The sequence below is a fragment of the Pelobates fuscus genome, chromosome 4 (genome assembly GCF_036172605.1).
Source record: "Pelobates fuscus isolate aPelFus1 chromosome 4, aPelFus1.pri, whole genome shotgun sequence".
NCBI lineage: Eukaryota > Metazoa > Chordata > Amphibia > Anura > Pelobatidae > Pelobates > Pelobates fuscus.
Window position 1 is genome coordinate 368457942 of NC_086320.1, and position 18393 is coordinate 368476334.

Genomic DNA, 18393 nt, shown 5'->3' on the forward strand with positions numbered 1-18393 from the left:
GAAATTTGAAGCTCTACAGGTTTGAGCCTGAAAATAGGAAAACAAATGTATACTAAAATATATGTAGGCATTGATATTTCTATGTTTGTATCTTCTCTAAATGTCTGACATATCAGGGGCTTGCTGGTCCATGTATCCTCACTATCACACGACTTATGGCATGCCGTTGTTTCATAAAGAAGCCAATTAAGGAGGCAGCCAAATAATCTCAGTCCTCTGAGTCACCGAGGTTGTGTGAAGCTTTGATACATAGCTAATCAAACCCCTATCATAAACAACATCCTACTGCTTGCTAGTTTTCAAGCCAACCCTGTTAAGTCATGATATTTTTTGTTTCATTCTTTTTCTCTCTTTGCAGGGATTGGTGGGTTTATGGTGCGTCAAAGAAGTCGAACTGGTCAAGGGAAGTCCAAGAGATCTCTCTCCAGGAAAGATTCTTCTGGTTCGGTCTCAGAGCTCCTTCCAGGCAGAGATGAGAGTATGTATGGATTATAGTACAATAACGTTTTAGAGTAGGGAAAACTTCTTGCTGTTCCCAGGATGTTGAAACATGCGAAGTACCATGATCCTTGTATTTAACCACACACAATAGTGGACGGAATTGTCTTATACTTAAACCTAAAGGGTTAAAGCATACTTTCATATACCGGTAGTTCTCCGGGGACCCAGTTGTTCATGATATATTTGTTTAATTTTTTGGTGTCCTTTGGAGATCTCCCACTTAAAATGTTTTAGTTTTTTCCCCAAGTTTGTAAAGTGGATAGAAAGAAGCACATATTTAAAGTTTGACAAAGCTTACACATTGTGACCAAGACATCAACAACAGAGTAACGGACATTGCCGTTCTATTTTCACCCATAGGTTGGAATGAACAATTACCAGAAATTAATGTAGATGAATCTATTCCTGGCTCAGATAATACAGACAAAATAAAGAAACGCTATCGGAAAAAGAAAAACAAACTGGAAGAAACATTCCCTGCGTATTTACAGGTAACCTCCATGTCATTTCGCAGGTTACATAACCAAGTGTCTTTGTGTGAATAGTTGGCTTATGGGGTTACACACATGAACATATGATGGATCTTTTGTATCCGCTTGTAAGAGACTAGCTAGCGTAAAGATGTTATGTTTTGGTGGGATGAAATTAACAAAACCAAATTTTACTTTTTGTGAAAAAAAAGTATTTATTTTTTTACTTCCACTCATTTATTGTATATCCAGTAATATCCATTGCTGGATGATTCATTGACTTTTGGAATTTTGTTTTTGTTAGGAGGCCTTCTTTGGACGAAATCTCTTGGATACAAGCAAACAGAACAAGACCAGCATAGAGCACTTTTCTGAGGACGCCTCACAACATTTGTTTAAAGCAAATGCCAACACTTCCTTCCTGGATCCATCCTCTGATCCGTTACTTAGCTCTGCTGCACCTTTAACACCTTCCAAGCACAATGAAGGTACAGATATCCTGCATATGGGATTGTCCATTTTATCTGAAATTGGGAGTCAAAGCTGTTTAGATAAATGTTCTCAAAAGTAGGACAACCTTTTTGTTTCTTTTCGTCTAAAGAAAAAATGAATGGGCCAGTCAATATTAAAACTAAAATGTAAATATTTTTTTAGAAGTGATTTCTGGCTTTTTGTAACCAACTCTGCATCCGCTTGACTTATGCAGTATTGTATTTGTATTTTTTTCTTTTTATATTCTATATCTTGAAAATGTATCCAAGGCTAGCATTTATCTTAACCTAGCGTTTTACTGGTAATTAAAAATGCAGAGCACACCCTTTCTGAATGCTTACCACTTTATTCAGCACAATTTCCATTTAATATACTTCCTACAGCAAGTAATGTGCCTACCAGATAGTTAGAAAGAAGAAGGGAAAAAAAAGTCCTGTATTGGCAACGGAAAGATACATTTCATTGAATATTTACTTAGCTTTTTGTTTGGAATGAATCCTGCTACATGTATACAGTAGCCCAGCAACAGAGAAACACGTGGTTTTAAAATAACACATAATGAAACCCAACCAGCCCATATTTAATCATTTCTCATATGTTGGTTATTACCTTTTTGCCATTTAATGCTTTCCACTCTGCGTAGAGTAGATGATTCCTTAAAATACTTGTAGTATATATATTTTTTTTGTTTTGTGAATATCTTCATTTTATAAGTGACTCTATTTCATTATGATCCCATGAATGCTCTTTGTTTTCAGGCATTGTCCGAATTGTTTTCAGGCATTAAAAAATACAAATCTTAGTTAAATCTATCAGTTTATGAAATTACGGTCTCCCAGATTGTAAGTTTGGGAGAAAGGGGACAAGCCCCTTGAGAATAACGGACTCTAGCAAAACATGATGGATTCTTGGTTTTAAAACTATCCATGGCTCAAAACTCTTACCACTTATCATAGCTTGTAAAGCTTGTACATTTTTTGTGTGTTGTACTAGAGGACTACTTTTCTCTGCAATGTATGTTTGGAGATCTACAGGGGGTTTATGCCTCTTCCTGAACCCTGTATATATTTTGTCCATAAATGTATCATTCATTATTGATCACTGGTTACCCTCCTCTCCTTACTCTCGTAGGTGGTCCCCCAGATTCCCTCACCGATCTCTCCGAGGTGCTTAACACAGACGATGATCTTCTTGGAATCCTTTCTGATGACCTTGCAAAATCTGCAAATCAATCTGGTATGTCTTCAAAAGGTTTGTCAAGCTTTTTGCCCCTTAGATTTCTTTTTTAGTCTTAAATGAAATTTGCACCCGAGTCTCAAAGCAGTGCTTTCATGAATCTAAATTCCTTGCATTTTCTTCATCTCACTGACTGGTTACTAAATTGATTATGGCTGTGCATGCAGCTTTGATTATTTTTTATTTTTTTCCCCCATTTATTGGCATGCAGCTTGGTATGATTGTATCCCTTCATTTCTTGTTTTCTTTTGTTATAATCATCCATTTTATCTGGTTTTGGGTCTTGTAGGTCTTGATTTATGCACTTTCCAGGTCGTGAGTTCATCCTCTCCTTTTGGTAAGATCATCCAATGGGCAAAACCCTTGCCATACCTGGGTACTCTCTGCAAATTGACCCTGGGACTTTGCAGACTATTAACCCTTTAACATCACAAGATGCAGTGACTCAGTTTCTGTAATCTGTTGGGTCTGGTGCTTATGCATTTAATGGAAATTCCAACTAGAGTTGCTTGTATTCAAGATTTATTACGTTTTTATAAATAGAACTAAACTCTATTGTGGATGTTCTACAATAATGTTGAGTGCTAGCCAGAATAATATTTAGATACTTGTAAAATCCTTGATCCCGCAGGGTTGATTCCATAGAGTTCCTCGGTATGGTTAATAATTTTTTGCTTGAATAGTCTGTGTCTGTGTCTGTTTCAATGCTTCAGATATCTGTGCTTTTTTATTTTTATTTTTTCACCGCTGCTACCTTCTTTTAGATATACAAAATAATCCCCATTCCTGCTCTTTTCATATATATATATATATATATATATATATAATTTTTTTTTTTTTTTTTTTTTGTTCAAGTGTATTGTATTGTAAAAAAAATGGCCTCTCTTCCGCTGAAAGGAAATCAATAAAAACACAATGTTACTTTGTATCTACACACTCCTTCCATCCAGCCCAGACATGGCTCTGGTATCACATTAGCGAAGTTTAACCACTTTGTTAACATTGCCGCATTGTGTAGTTAAATTCTTGTTACGGGAAATTGACAGAGAATTTCTTACTCATTTCACTTAAACTGTGTCTATAATAGTAGATCGATCAGAAGTAGATAGAGATAGATAGGCAACATGTAGCAGTCCATGTTGTTGTGAATTATATGTCCCACGATGCTTTGCCAGAATTATGGCTTTAAGAGCCTTATGGGAGATGTAGTCCACAACATCTGGAGTGCCGCAGATTGTCTGCCCGATATGTAAAGTCATTTTCACGTTCATGAATATCTCGTTCATCATGATTGCAATTCCTATCTTTTTCACTCAGTTCTAAATGTATTTTCCCTCTCCATTGATTGTGTATTATACAAACCTTTTAGGATATATACATTTTGTATTACAGTACAGTTATTGTAAGATTTATTAAGCAGCGCACTGGAGTAGAGGAAAATAAAACTATACTTTACACATAATATTACTGTGTTACTGCAGCACTCTCTGCTCCAGTCTGGGTGACTGTCCATTACCGGATCCCCTAGAATTAAATCATTTAAAGAGACCATTTGCAAAAACGTGTGAATAAGGTGACGCTTCTAATACAAGGGAATTTAACTAAAACATATAGGAGCTGTGGCACTCTGTGGTCATTCCTAAAAAATAATCCCACTGTACAAATGTTAAAAAAAAAACCAAAACAAGTACTTCAACGTTTAGGTGATGTACCACTACCTATAAAACACTAAATGTGCATTTAGCTCTGCACTTGGTCTTTAGTGTTTTATTGGTGGTGGTACATCACCTAAATGTTGGAAGTATTGGTTTTGGTAATTTAAAGAGACAAACCTAATGTATTCATTCAGACTAGACAGAGGTGTACAAACATTACACATGTGTAAAAATACTTATAGACAAAAGGTAGTAAAAATATCAATACGTAAAAAAATATATATATACGAATAAAAAGAGAAATAGTGCGATATATTGTATGTACTCAAAACATATAAAAAGGTAATTCCCCTTAAAATTGGAAATTTACAAACAAATGAACTCAAGGAGGATCAGTTCCTTACGAAGTTTGGATCCTTCACAGCATACATGTATTTGTAGGACTTATAGTTAAGATTGTGGATATATTTGTGTTTATTTTTATAAAGTTGTGCGTATGTTGACAACATGTTTTCATTTTTGATTGTACTCTGAGTGCTATAGTTGTTGGATATATAGTATGTAGCCTTCTGTGTTCAAAATGTAACTATGAGAAAATGAATAGAATGATCCTTTCTGATTTGTAACTTACAATTAACTGTTGGTATTTGTTTTCAGCCGGGCTTGACATAAGCGCCATGTCTGATGACTCTTCATCTCTGCCCCATACAAGCGTCACCCATAGCTCCCGGCCTTTAAGCGAAGACCAGTTGGATGGGATTTTAAGCCCAGAGCTGGATAAAATGGTCACAGATGGTAAACCTGGTTTTCTCCTATCTATCGATCTCTCCCGTGATACTTGTCCATTAAACTCTTTAAATACAAAAACCTTCAGTTGTGCTCGACAAACCTGCATTTTTCTTTAATTCTGGTTGTTGATTTATAATATGTAAATCTGTCAGATTGGCCCATTATTCCACTTCTCGCTGTGTTCCCATTATGGCAGTGAAGACACGGGCTAGGTATTGTGGGAGAGCAGCTTGTTATTTATAGTGACGCTGTACAAGCTGGCCCTATGGCGTGTAATGTCCATAGTGTAGGAATGCAAGTGCTCGATTTGGAGTTGCAAATGTTGTTTTATGACATGAAGAAATACTTTAAAAAAAGAAAAAATGAGAATAATCATAGGAATTATTAAAGCTAAATGAAAAAAAGATTAAAACCTCTATAGGTTACCATAAGAAGGATCATCCTGAATCTAACATACCTTTGGAAAGTGTTTTGTTTTTTTTTTTCTTTTGTTTTTTATAACCCTAACCTGTGTGTGTCCCTTGAAATTATTGGGAATGAAATGTATCCAGACAGTGCTGTACTGTGCTGAGCTAAATGATTATCAGTAACAAATACCATAGAGCCATGTCAATGTATTTAATTATAATGCACATCTTACCTTTCTGCTGTACAACCAGCTGCAGCAAAGCATCTTATTCCCCAGGCTATTAAGAAGTCAGATACTGAGTTTATCTATGTATGCTCCCTAGCCAGCACAGTAAAAACTAAAGAAATAAAGTAACCGGCGCCCTTCCCAAATCCCTATGCATATTTAAAATCTAGGTTATTTAGTAACTCCAATGGCCGTTAGATGCAAGACCACCTGCCATGTCAAGGCAAATCTCTTAGGTGGGTCCTACACTATCAATTCACCTTGCTTCCTTTAGCTTCAGGCAAAGAAATCCCTAATGAGACCAAGAGGGGTATTTTTCTAGACCCCTACATGCTTACTAACCCTTAATGGGGAACGCATGTGGTGGGCGGAAGCATTGTAACATAGCTGTGTGATACAAAAGTGAATACAAATACACAAAAATAAGTCCTGCGCTCAAACTCCCACTAATCTTGTCCAGCAGCAACGATCATAGTACACAACAGCGCCAATACATACAGTGAAAACTAGAGAAAAGCGAATCTACACCATAACACATTTGGGAGTTAGCTCCAGGACGTGACTGCCCACAGTAGTGATTGCTATAGCACAGGACCCCATGGCTTGCAGCACAGTGTTTAGAGTCTGAGAAATAATAGTTTATACTAGAAAGTTTAGTACAGATGTAGCTATTTATAGCTAAATAATTATTGCACACTGACCAGTTATTGGGATTGTAGAATGAAATTTATTTTTATTTTCTAGCAAATTCAGTCATCTAACATATAACATTCATGTACCCCTACGGTTTTGCAACTTTAAGACCGTTATAGAGAATTGGGAGTCTGTGTGTCAAAGATTTCACCACCTTCTGTGACTTTGCATAATCCAGAAATCTGTCCCAATCGTGTGTGAAATCACCAACTGGCTTACACCCTGCCATGTCTGCTGGCATTAGTGGACAACCTCACAAAATGAATACACAGTTACCTCGACCATTACATCACTTTTGCTAGTTCAGTTTGTAGAAAATATTTTAATGATCAATGAATAGCAGAGTCTGGGAAATGCTGAAGATTTTTATTTGAAGGATTTGTTTGTTTTTTCCCAAACCAGGCTAGCTGTCTACCTGACTTTAACAGATACTCTACCTTCCTTTGTTTTCATCTTAGTCCTTATTATTATTTTTGTAGCATATGGGAAATTTTTAACATGGCAATTGTAGGGATCTGTATTGAATATTTGCATTCATGGTTCTATTTGCTGCTCTGTACAGCATTTTAAATTCTAAATCCTTTGTACTGCTTGCAGATTATCGGCTAAATATAATTTGGATTAAAGGGACTCTGTAGGCACTCAAACTTTTTCATCTCCTGGAAGTGATTATAGTGTTTGAAGTCCCATGATCCTGTCCTTCTACTCAGTGTTAAACCTTTTTTTAATGTTTTAATGCTAAACTGCCCCGGAAGCCCATTCCCTCCTTGCTTCTTGGGCTAATAAGGAAGCTTTAGTCTGCACAGCAAACGGTGATTGGCTGAATGTGGTTAGCTGACACTATCACAGCGCCCATTGTTGGAATGAATGGGTATGATGAGAAGGAAGTTTGTAATCTCTGCCTTTGCCACACCTCCAGTGGGGGCTGGTCTGTAGGTGACCAGTGACCCTTATTTAGTGTTATATTTCTCAAAATTGGTTTAACACTGAATGAAGAGAAAGTGCCAGAGGATGATGAGGTGCCTACACTGTCATTCTATCAAGAAAAAATATTAGTTTTTTTGTAGATTGTATATTTTTTCCACTTTGGCTTTAAATTCTATAATCCAACTTTTTATTCTTCCAAAAACATTTGTACTGTGTTTTTGTTTTTTGTGTTATTGTGCTTCACAGAGTATGTAAGATGCACACCTCTTAAAGACTGATTAAAAGGTGGCAGTGCATCGCTGCTTGGATACAAAGGGTGGGTGCGGAGTTTATTCAGTAAAAAATGTTTTGCCAAAATTGAGTCAAGTTGGGGAGTTTTCTTCCTTCTCTCATACTCTTCTATTTTGTCCTATATTATTGTCTGTTCCTGCATTAGCTTATAGTTCAGTATTTGGGCTACATTTACTAGACTATAACTCATGTACCAAGATGTCTAGTAACTGCAAACTCCCACATGACCCCGCTGTGAGAAGATTTCCTAGCTTTTTAAAGCTAAATATGGTGAAATATTTTGTTGGTTTTTTTCCCCTCCCATACTAACTGTCATCTCTTTGCTATCAGGTGCAATTTTGGGAAAACTCTATAAAATTCCAGGTAATTATAACCAAACTTCGTTTTGCTCTTTCAAAAATCATTCCAATCGATGTACAGCACAGACAGACATTAAAAAGTTTGGTTCCTACTCTCTTTGTTGGGTTTGCAGAGCTTGAAGGAAAAGATGTTGAAGATTTATTTACTGCTGTGCTGAGTCCTGTAGCTACTCATCCGCCATCTATGCCACCCTCAGCTCCTTCTCATCCTCATCCACATACACCGCTTTTGCCTTTGCAGAACCAGGGTAAGTTTAAGTCCTGGTATGACCTTCGCTCGAAGACCATGCTAAAGGGGGTTTTCTTAGAATCCTTCTCCTCTCTCCTTACATTTTTTAAACTTTAATAATTCCAAAAGCTGACTTGCATATCTACACCATGACACATTTGGGAGTTAGCTCCAGGACGTGACTGCCCACAGTAGTGATTGCTATGGCTTGCAGCTTGCTCTTACAGTACATGTGTTCTCTGAAATCATGTGTACCAAAGATTATTTAAAACCTCTTCAGCGCTGTTTTTGGAACTTTATTTATTTCTTAATCTCTTTTGGTTGGTTTCTTTTGGTTACTTTTTCCTTCCTTCCTTCCTTCCTTCCTTTTTTTTTTAAATTTGATTTGTAATTTATTTTTTATTTTGGTTTTCATAGTACGTAGGTATCTAAAACACACACTCAAGCACACTACTTACAAAAATTATTTTAAATTGTTTAAAGAAAATGTCCCTTTCCCCCCATACACCTCTGACCATTCTGTTTGATATATCACATAGATCTGTCATTTTCATACAACATTGCTTCATCCAATATCTCTTGAGTTTAGTATGCAATCTTTGTTTAACTTGCTTTGCTGAATGCAATAATTTTTGTAGCTAGACCTATTAGAACAATGTATCGAATGAAGAGGGTCAAAGGACCCTTTATTGATCTATATGTGGCATCCCTCAGAATTATAGGAGTTGTAATTTTCGTGTTATGTATTTATTAAATCAACACAACAATGCACAAAGCGGTTCCTCATTGTATTAAATACTCGGTCATAGATTCAGACAAGATTCTGTTATTAGAATTAAGTTGCACCTAGTTCTTCCAAAAGGTTTTCAGTTTTAATATTGCCTTATATTCATATGGATACTAATTTCAGTAATTCAGTCATAAAAGGATCATTCTGCAGATGTATCTATCTATAAACTCACGTAATGTAAAATTAACATGCTTCATGGTGTAGACTACTATATGTCTAGCTACAAGGTCTGGTCACCATTCCATGCAGCATGTGTTTACTGTAACCTGGTAGGATAGTACTACTGAAAGGCCATAACCTGTTAGAGTTGTCTTCCTGTGGCACTGGACTCTGATCTAACAATATTTTCTACTACTTTGTCCCTACTTTGTCCAATTGTAAATCGTCCACTTGCCGAAAACGTGGAGCTTTTGCAATCAAGTTTTTGTTGTTTCCCCTTCAGTTCTGCCTGGGCTGATTGCTTGTTAGAATGGGCAAATGATATTCCTATTTTTGTCAGGTACCCAAATTACATATATGCCATTAGTTTGGCTTTTCCAATTCTGCAGTTTTAACAATTCTTACTTGTCCACTTTCAGCTACAATGTTACATGTAACAACATTAATTATGCAACAACCCCTCATTGCAGGGCTTGACAAATTTGATTTGAACCTAGGAGCCAACTAAAAAATGTCAGGAGCCAGTTTTTATATTGTTTTTTTTTTTTTTTTTTAAACGAGCAAACTATTATTTTTTTTTTATTTTTTTTTTTAATTCTTTATTTTTGTTAGTGCATGAAATAACATTTTGGCTTACTGAACCACAACAGTTGCAGTAAACCATTGGATAACAGTACATAACATGTTATAAAGATAGCTGTGCACATTTTTTTAAAAAGTGAACTATAAATGAATATAAACGAAATTGTCAGACATTTTAAATGGCGAGTAATGACAATGCATAGGATAAAATAAATGTTGGCTATATATATATATATCTTATGAAGTATTGACATCATTGTAAGCATTGTAAGCCCGAATCTTTCTAAGCGTTATACACATTAAAAAACATTTTCAGCTAGTATTTCTGATTATACGTCTAATTATGTTGTCACAGGTTAGGTTATATAATATGTACTCTTAATAACATCAAGTATGTAAAATGCAATAGTATTAAGGTCGGTCATGATAGCCTAATCATGGCTTGTAGGTGGGCACAGTAGGATGCCTACGGCTATCTAATAAGGGCTATAGGCCTGCTTCCACCTGGGGGCTACATACATCTCTTGTGGCCATTGGTACGTCGTCTTCTTAAATTATGTTGCAGATTAAGCCTATTTACAGCAAAGCAAACATAGTGTGGCGTCTAGGAGAACTTGTCTCGGGTAGTGGTTCCTATATTTAGCAGGCTGGCTGCAGTGAGATTGTAAAGACTGCTCTGCGTGCCTGTAGTTACGGGTTTAAAAAGTAGAAATTAGATGTATTAAGCGTTACCCTGTAGTGAGAGTGATCCCACCAGTTTGGGGCTTGCCCTCGCTATGTGGAATATCCATGGTGTGATTGTCGGCTTGAGCCCGGCTATGGACAGCGGGCGTGAGAACGTGTGCCTTGGTATGCTATTTGGGGGGTACTGGGCATCTCAATGTGTGTTGCTACGTGTTCTTCCCCCCCCCTTGCATCTGCATCTGCATGACCAACATCATATATAATGCTAGATATACATATATGAGTAACAAAAGAAAAAGGGAATGAACAGGAAAAAACAGCAACCATCGTTTAGAGCAATCGATAAGTGAGGAACAGTATGCTAAAACAGTAAGGGGGCAGTGATGTGTTGCCTTTATAGCTAGTCTGTCTCTTTGCAAAGTTTACGTTGCTCACATTTAACAGCTTGGCGGGTGAGTCTTCAGGGATAAGGGCATCGGACAAAAGAGTCAGGTCCCAGTGGGCCACAGGGTAGGTACCAGAGTTCTCATGCTGTCCGTGCAGTACCTGTGCAAGATGCGGGGCCCCTCTCTTATTCACGGGTGTTGTTCTCCTTCTGTCGGACCATTCTGTGGCGAGTTGCGAGCTCTGTTCTGGGTCACCCCTCTCGGCGTCAGGGTCATAGCGTTGGCAGCTTCGGCTGTTCCCTGTGTTGGCAGCGTTGCAGGAGGTAGCTGCAACGTGTTGAGGAGCTTTGCAGGGTCCTCCCCTGCAGACAGGATCAGCACTGTGTCTCCGTGGGGCACTACTAGGGTTCCAGATGCTCCCCACCTGTATCTGATATTATGGTCTCGCAGTGTTCTGGTGACCGGTTGGAACCGGCGCCGTTCTGCCAGTATTGCGAAAGGTAGGTCTTCAAATATTTTAATCTGGCAGTTGTCCACGGTCACTGAGGCTTGGCTTCTGGATCGGGTGAGGATGGCCGTCTTGACCGCGATGTCTCTTGTCACCACTATTGTATCTCGTGGTGCGTCAGCTGGGGCGGTGGGAGCTTTCCGAACCCTGAATGCTGTTATCAGTGGAGGTGCTTTGTTGTCCCCCCGCACGCCCAGAGCCCTGGTAACCTTATCAGTGAAGTCCATTAGGGCCTCCGGGTTCACAGTCTCCGGTATCCCTCGCATCCGCACGTTTCTCTTGCGGTGTCGGGCCTCGAGAGCGGTGACTGTCCTGGTCAGGCTCCGGACCTGTTGGGCCATAGTTTCCAGCTGTGCTTGGGTCCCAAGTTGCCGGCTGTCCCTGTCTCCCTCTCTCGTTTCCACCTCATCCATACGGCGACTTAGTGCGCCGACCTCCGCCTGCACTCCAGTTAGGTCTGTTTTCCACACTGCTCGGAGGTCCAGTAACAGCCTCTTAATGTCCCCTTTAGTGGCTGGGGTTGTGTCGGCGTCCGAGTCCGCCCTGCAGTGCACTCCGCTATTCGCCCGTTAGGCCACGGATCCATCTTCCCCCTCAGAGCCCTCCGAAGTGCTGGAGTCCAGTGGTCTGCTGGGGGCCATCTTGGATTGGGCCTGAGGCCTCTGTCCGTCGAAGGATCTTCGGATGTCAGGTTGGTGAAGGCTTTCTGAGTAGGCTGATTTTCGGTTTTTGCGCCCCATCTCGATTGTGGAGGTATTAGGCACAATTTGGCTCTTGTTTTTGGGCGGTTTCGTGGCTTTTTGTCTGTGAATATAGTCTATGGAGCCGGAGCTCTGCATACATGCGTCTGGTCAGTTGCTCCGCTCGCAAACTATTATTTTTAATGACAAAAATAACAGATCTTACATTTGCACATTAAGAAGAGTAAAACCAAACGTCATGGGCATTTGAGTGAGTTTAACGATGAAATTGTGTTTTATCACATGCAACTCAGTTGTGCTTACGACAAGCTTTTACCCTTGAAATAAAAGGGTTCTTAATCATTTCAAGGTAGGCAAGCAGAAAAAGGGAGCATGTGAATGAATTTAAAATCATTTGTTTTGTGTTTTCAACAAACCATGTGTTTGGAGAAACAATGTCGTTTTCTGCAGCAATGCTTTCAAGGTAGACTGTCATACTTTACCAGTCTTTGAAAATTGCAGTTAGAGCACTGACTTTGCTTGACACCTACCATGTGTTATAAAACCACTGACATTTCTGGATTTTTTTCCTGGAAACTATCAGCTTACCTGCCTGAGCTGTCGCATTCTCTTGGGTGAATACTGGTAAAATTGTTACAGCTTCTTTAAAAGTGAATTTTCCTTCTTTCACAGAGCTTAAAGGAACACAAATGTGTATTCAAATTGAAACCATGTGAGTTCCTCTGCTGGTTGTTCTTCTCTTGTGCAGTTTAATTCTGCAATAACGTACCACTGCACTTTCCAATCAAGAGGTCTTTGCCATGACATTCGTCATCCGCAGTTGCTTTGAATCTACTGGTGTTGCAGCTTTTGCTGCAATTTTTTTTTTCTTAATTCCCAAACAAAGACGTTTGCATTTCAGTATACATGTTATTACTTATATAATGACATTGTCTTAAAACAAATGACTGTTGCATTTGTATATATTTTTTTCTTTAAAAGCACTGCACCCCTTATCTTATGTAATACTGTTGTGTATCTTTACAGATGCACATGTGTTTACACACAGGTATGCCTCTTAGCCTCACTGTCTATTAACCTTTTTACAGCTTTCTAAGAACCGTAAAAGCAATGAGCAATAGTCAGACTGGATCAGCCTGCAAGTTTCACAGGGAAGCATTGAGGTTTCTGTACAGGGTATAAAATGGCATGTGTAATAAAGGGGGGGAGGGGGAGTGGTAATTTATCTTAATACTAGGCCCAGTAAACCTTTCACTCGTGCATCTATATAAGACGAACAAGTGAAGGCTTATTGGGTCACCGTTATTTATCTTTGTAATGTTTGGGGGATGCAGAAGTGGAGATCTGGGTTAGGTATGACATTGTTTAGGGTGGACAGTTACTGGACAGACAACTAAAATATGCCTTATGGGCCATCACAGATCTTGCCACGGACACCAGTGTCTTTGTGCAGTTTGCCTATCCCATGTGGTGACAGACCTCAAGCACCTGGCCGAAAGTTAGTTGCTAAACTATTTTATGTAAACCTTTTTGTTAGGGTGTGAAGTGTTTGTTTATCACCGTCCTTAAAATCCACTTTATATATAAATGTTGGGCGCATAAGAGAATATGCAACAGTATACTGACTTTAAGTTTTAGAATAAAGAATTTTAAATGATTAACATTCAAATGGTTTATGGGCAGTGCAGCATGTTTGGCGTGTGCATCACCACACAATCAGTACACTTTTGCACATGAATTACACTTACAGCAGTGGAACATAAAGTAAAGTGGGTTTTCTGCACCCTACTAGTTGCTCTGGAAACAGTTTAAAGTGGGGTATCTTTCGTCTGTTTAACAAGGTACAGAAAACACATGGTACTTGGTGCATGGTACTTTATATCATACAGGACAATAGCAGTGTATCACTGTGCATTTTGGGAGTATGCAATTAGTGATCCATGATCTTTGGGGGGAAAGTTTGAAATAAAGTGATGCATCCATAAGATACCAAACTAAAAACACCACAATTTAATAAGTAAAAACCACACACCCATACATTAATCTAAAATCCTATTTTTTATTATATTTTTACTTTTAGCATAGCTAATTACCATGCAGTGCTCAGATTGCTTAACTGTGGCCTTCACCATTTCTCGCAGAGACTCTCTCTCTCTGTGACGAGATGACGCGCGTTGCGTTACGTATCGTTGTATCTTAAAGTCCAGACAGGTTTTTCTTCAGGAGATCATAGGCATTCATCAGTGCAAGCAGTGTTGAAGGGGCTGACAAATATCCAGGTACCAGGACAAAGTTCCTAGTCGCTATGGCCACCTGGCTTCTGGGATTTGTCGATCCCTGCGTCATTAGACTCTTCCCGTGTTTAAGGTGTCTACATTGCCCTGAGGCTGTTACAGTAACCAGTTTATTGACTAAAGCTTAACAACCACTGCTCTGTACCCAAGAGGTTTCAAGTGGCTGTGTCACCTCAAACTCAGAGGTTTCTTCTTCTCTTACTCTTCCAAAATATATTCTTAATTTCTGGTATGTTTCCTCTTTAAAACTCAAGTCAAAGTAGGGACTACTTTGACTTATGTATTTTTCCTACACTTGACAAAGGATGGAGTTTAAGACAAGCTTCACCCTTTGTTAGCTTGGCAGAGGAAGTGAAGCTTCACCTAAGTTACATTCTTTTGTCACAATTATAAAGCATAGGAAAACTACATAAGACAAAGTAGTCCCAACGTTGTCTATTTAAAAGAGAAATAGACCAGAAAAGAAGAAAAGACTCTGAAAGAGGAAACTATAGGACACAAAATACCAGGAGTCATGCGACCGATTCCATGTTGTCCAGCTTTAAGGCCAAAGTTGGAAAGTACCGGTACTGTCCATACAAACGGGTTTCTTTTCCCTTTGTTATTACTATTGCTACTCTACCAGTCTGTATTATGGAGTTTATATTGATGTATTTCTTATAACAGACCACTGAACCAAAATATATACCATGTTTGGTTGCAGTCTTTAGTAATTTAGTATAATGAATGTTATTTTCAGTTTTCAGAATTATTTTTGATTTAATCTCACCCATAATGCCTTTTTGATAGTTCGCGTTAAGATGTGGTGTTTCTTTATTTTTAAGGTGATGGTCTTTTTTCAAGAATGCCTTTGAATGGGTTAATGCCACCCAATGCACATCTGCAACACAACCCCCTGGTTTCAGGACGTGGGCTCAGCACTTTCTCACCTTTAAACCAGCCGCCATATGCTGATAACAGGTAATACTGATATTAGATCACATGTGATTAACTCAGGGTAGATTATTGATGTTCCTGGAGGTGGACTCATCACTAAAGTGGTCATGGTGATTGGAATAGTGGTTTAAAAGTATCACTTTATGTACTGCTTCAGTTTGATGGCCATCATAGTACATCTGTAATGATAAGACTGTCACTTTTAAGCATCATATGAGGATACAACCATTAGTAAAATCTCATACCGACTGTGTTGAAATTAAATCAAAGTTCCAGTGCAGTCAAAAGTTATAAGACAAAATAGGGACTATTTTCTCTTATGGGGAAAAGCCAAGATTGATAAACTTCACAAAAGAAGAAGCTTCAGATATCAGGTTTGGACATTTCCTAGCAAGAGCTGCATTTGAAAAGTTCGATTAGAACTGTTTTCTACGCAAGAGAACAGCAGTGACATGGGCTTCTGGCAGAAGTGGTGCCAGGAGCTGGTCAGCCCCCTTAAAGAATATTGAGGCACCCACAAGTGAAAGCTTCTGGTAAGTATATCTCCTGTTACTTTCTTCCTGGGCTGCTTTGAATAAACTGGACCTAATTGAATGTATTTCTAGTTGAGTATCTGTGTGGCTGGGTATCTCATAACAAGTCTTAATTTGCCAGGGATAAGAAGCCCTTGTATCAAGGAATGGTGAGTGATCCTGGTAGTATGTGGAACGTGCAGCCTCCTATTATGGAGTCAGAAGGTGATACCATGTCCAATGCACAGCGGAGCACACTGAAGTGGGAGAAAGAGGAGGCACTGGGCGAAATGGCAACAGTCGCTCCTGTGTTATATACGAATGTCAATTTCCTGAATCTGAAGGAAGAATTTCCAGGTAAGAGTTTTTTGTTGTTGTTTTTTTTTTTTAAGCTTATTTTTTTCCCTTCCTCTCTTTTCCTTTCCAGTATTTACAGGTTATGATTTTTTCTTTATGCACATAGATTGGACTACACGGGTAAAGCAAATCGCTAAACTTTGGAGGAAAGCAAGCTCTCAAGAAAGAGCACCTTATGTGGTAAGAAAAGCTCCCCATCATTATTTGTAGTAAATAGAGGGATTATGGACTGGAACTCACATACACCTTCAGAATTGTTTGTTGTATTTCTACAGCAGGAGAGAAATAGGCCATCATAAAAACAGTTTTCTTACAACTTGCTCTTAGTCCAAAATCACTTTCTTTCTCTTGGTTTCAGCAAAAAGCCAGGGATAATCGGGCAGCCTTACGCATAAATAAGGTGCAAATGTCTAATGACTCATTAAAACGGCAACCACATGACATTATCGAACAGAATTCCCGAATAGAATCAGACCTTTTTAAAGATCCTCTGAAGCAAAGAGAATCTGAACATGAACAGGAATGGAAATTCAGACAGGTATGATATTTTTTAAACATTTTATTTTCATTAAAGAAACCAACAGGGATTTTTCCTTTCTTTATTTTTTTTCTCTACATTTTGGTAAAAGTTACAGGGAGACTATAGTCACCAGCTTATTGAATTTATTCTGGTGAGTAGAATCATTCCCTTCAGGCTGTTTGCTGTAAACGCTGTCTTTTCAGAGAAAATGCAGTGTTTACATTACAGCCTAGTGATAACTTCACTGGCCACTCCTCAGATGGCTTTTAGAGATCCTTCCTGGGTCATGGCTGCCTAAAATGCATCCAAACATTCAGTGTCTCTTCCATCTGCATGCAGACACTGAACTTTCCTCATAGAGATTCATTGATTCAGTTCATCTCTATGAGGAGATGCTGATTGGCCAGGGCTCTGTTTAAATTGTGCTGCCTCTGCCCCTGATCTGCCTCTTTGTCAGTCTCAGCCAATCCTATGGGGAAGCATTGTGATTGGATCAGGCTACCACTTCTGCTGGTGTCAGCAGGCAGTGGGCAGGTCTACAGGAAACTGGGACAAATCCTGCAGCTCCAGACTTGAATACAAGTAAGATTTTACTATATGAGGGGACCAGGTTGCCTATATGGTGTTTTTAACCCTCTAGAGTCAGGAATAGGTTTCTGTTCCTGACCCTAAAGTGCTCCTTTAAATCAATGTGACTAATTTCTCAATGTTACCTTGGCCTGCTGCAGAACAAAATATTGGTATTTACCCGTACACGATATTCAGTGGTGTCAGTGCTCTCCATTGGTGGCATGTCACGGCACTGTGATTGATATTTACTCTAAGCATATCCGAGAACCTTGCACAGCTGATCATCTCAAAATCACTCCCCTCTTAAGGGCAGTAATATGGGACATTCAGGGTCCATTGTATGTAGGACCAAACCAGAATGGAGTATTTCCATCCACAAAATGAATACCATTTAATTAAATCCATGCAGAATTGTAGCTTTTAGTTTTTTTCCGTGATTGCTGGTGTTTATTCATTTATTTTTTTTCATAATGTGGGCAACAAAACTTTTGAGCCTAATTTGGTAACACAGACAAAAGTCAGGAACAGATAAATTCTTAAAATCTATATTGGTTTGTTTTCTCTGTTATTGTATGACCTACTAACTCTACTTGAGGAAATCTCAGAGATAAATAACCTAACTGTACATACCAAACTGTAAGGGAGCATCTTTTCTGATAAATGAGGTACAGTGTTGTCATATTGCCATGTCAAGCAGAGTGGCCAGATCAGGTGAGATATTTGTAAATCCCCTACAGGCTGAGCAGGGATGCAAAGGAAATCTCCAACTCCTTGGAATTAAGCCATGGCACATAATGAACAAAATTCTTAAAGGAACACTATAGTGGCAGAAATACAAATGAGTCCCTGGCCCCAATATGCATGGAGTACAGTTTAAAACCTTTCTTATCTCCCACACTGTGCTGGTCTTGCCGCGACTGGTTCCGTCTCCATGGCTGAGATTATCAATCTTGATGATCTCTGCCAATACAATGCCTTCCCAAATGAAAGCATTGAGAGGCTACTTCACATGTGCGGTAAAACACCATGCTCTGCCCATTAACATCTCCTCATAGAGATGCATTGAATCAATGTATCTCTATAGGGAACATTCAGTGCCTCCATGGAGATTCGGAATG

At 38.9% G+C, this 18393-nt stretch overlaps 1 protein-coding gene across 12 annotated transcripts in view; it reads left to right on the forward strand.

Annotated features, from left to right (window-relative positions):
• Nucleotides 1–18393, forward strand: part of KMT2C (lysine methyltransferase 2C) — a 162588-nt gene that overhangs the window by 119191 nt on the left and 25004 nt on the right. For 8 of the 12 annotated variants that reach the window (XM_063452686.1, XM_063452688.1, XM_063452693.1 and 5 more), the window contains 12 exons: nt 359–478; nt 862–992; nt 1276–1459; nt 2595–2714; nt 2989–3036; nt 5012–5149; nt 8019–8051; nt 8161–8295; nt 15205–15340; nt 15971–16185; nt 16292–16365; nt 16544–16723. In XM_063452686.1, the coding sequence (XP_063308756.1) occupies nt 359–478; nt 862–992; nt 1276–1459; nt 2595–2714; nt 2989–3036; nt 5012–5149; nt 8019–8051; nt 8161–8295; nt 15205–15340; nt 15971–16185; nt 16292–16365; nt 16544–16723 (1514 nt within the window). The remainder of the gene's footprint in view (nt 1–358; nt 479–861; nt 993–1275; nt 1460–2594; nt 2715–2988; nt 3037–5011; nt 5150–8018; nt 8052–8160; nt 8296–15204; nt 15341–15970; nt 16186–16291; nt 16366–16543; nt 16724–18393) is intronic. The other 4 variants (XM_063452689.1, XM_063452697.1, XM_063452691.1 and 1 more) reach the window with 4 other exon arrangements.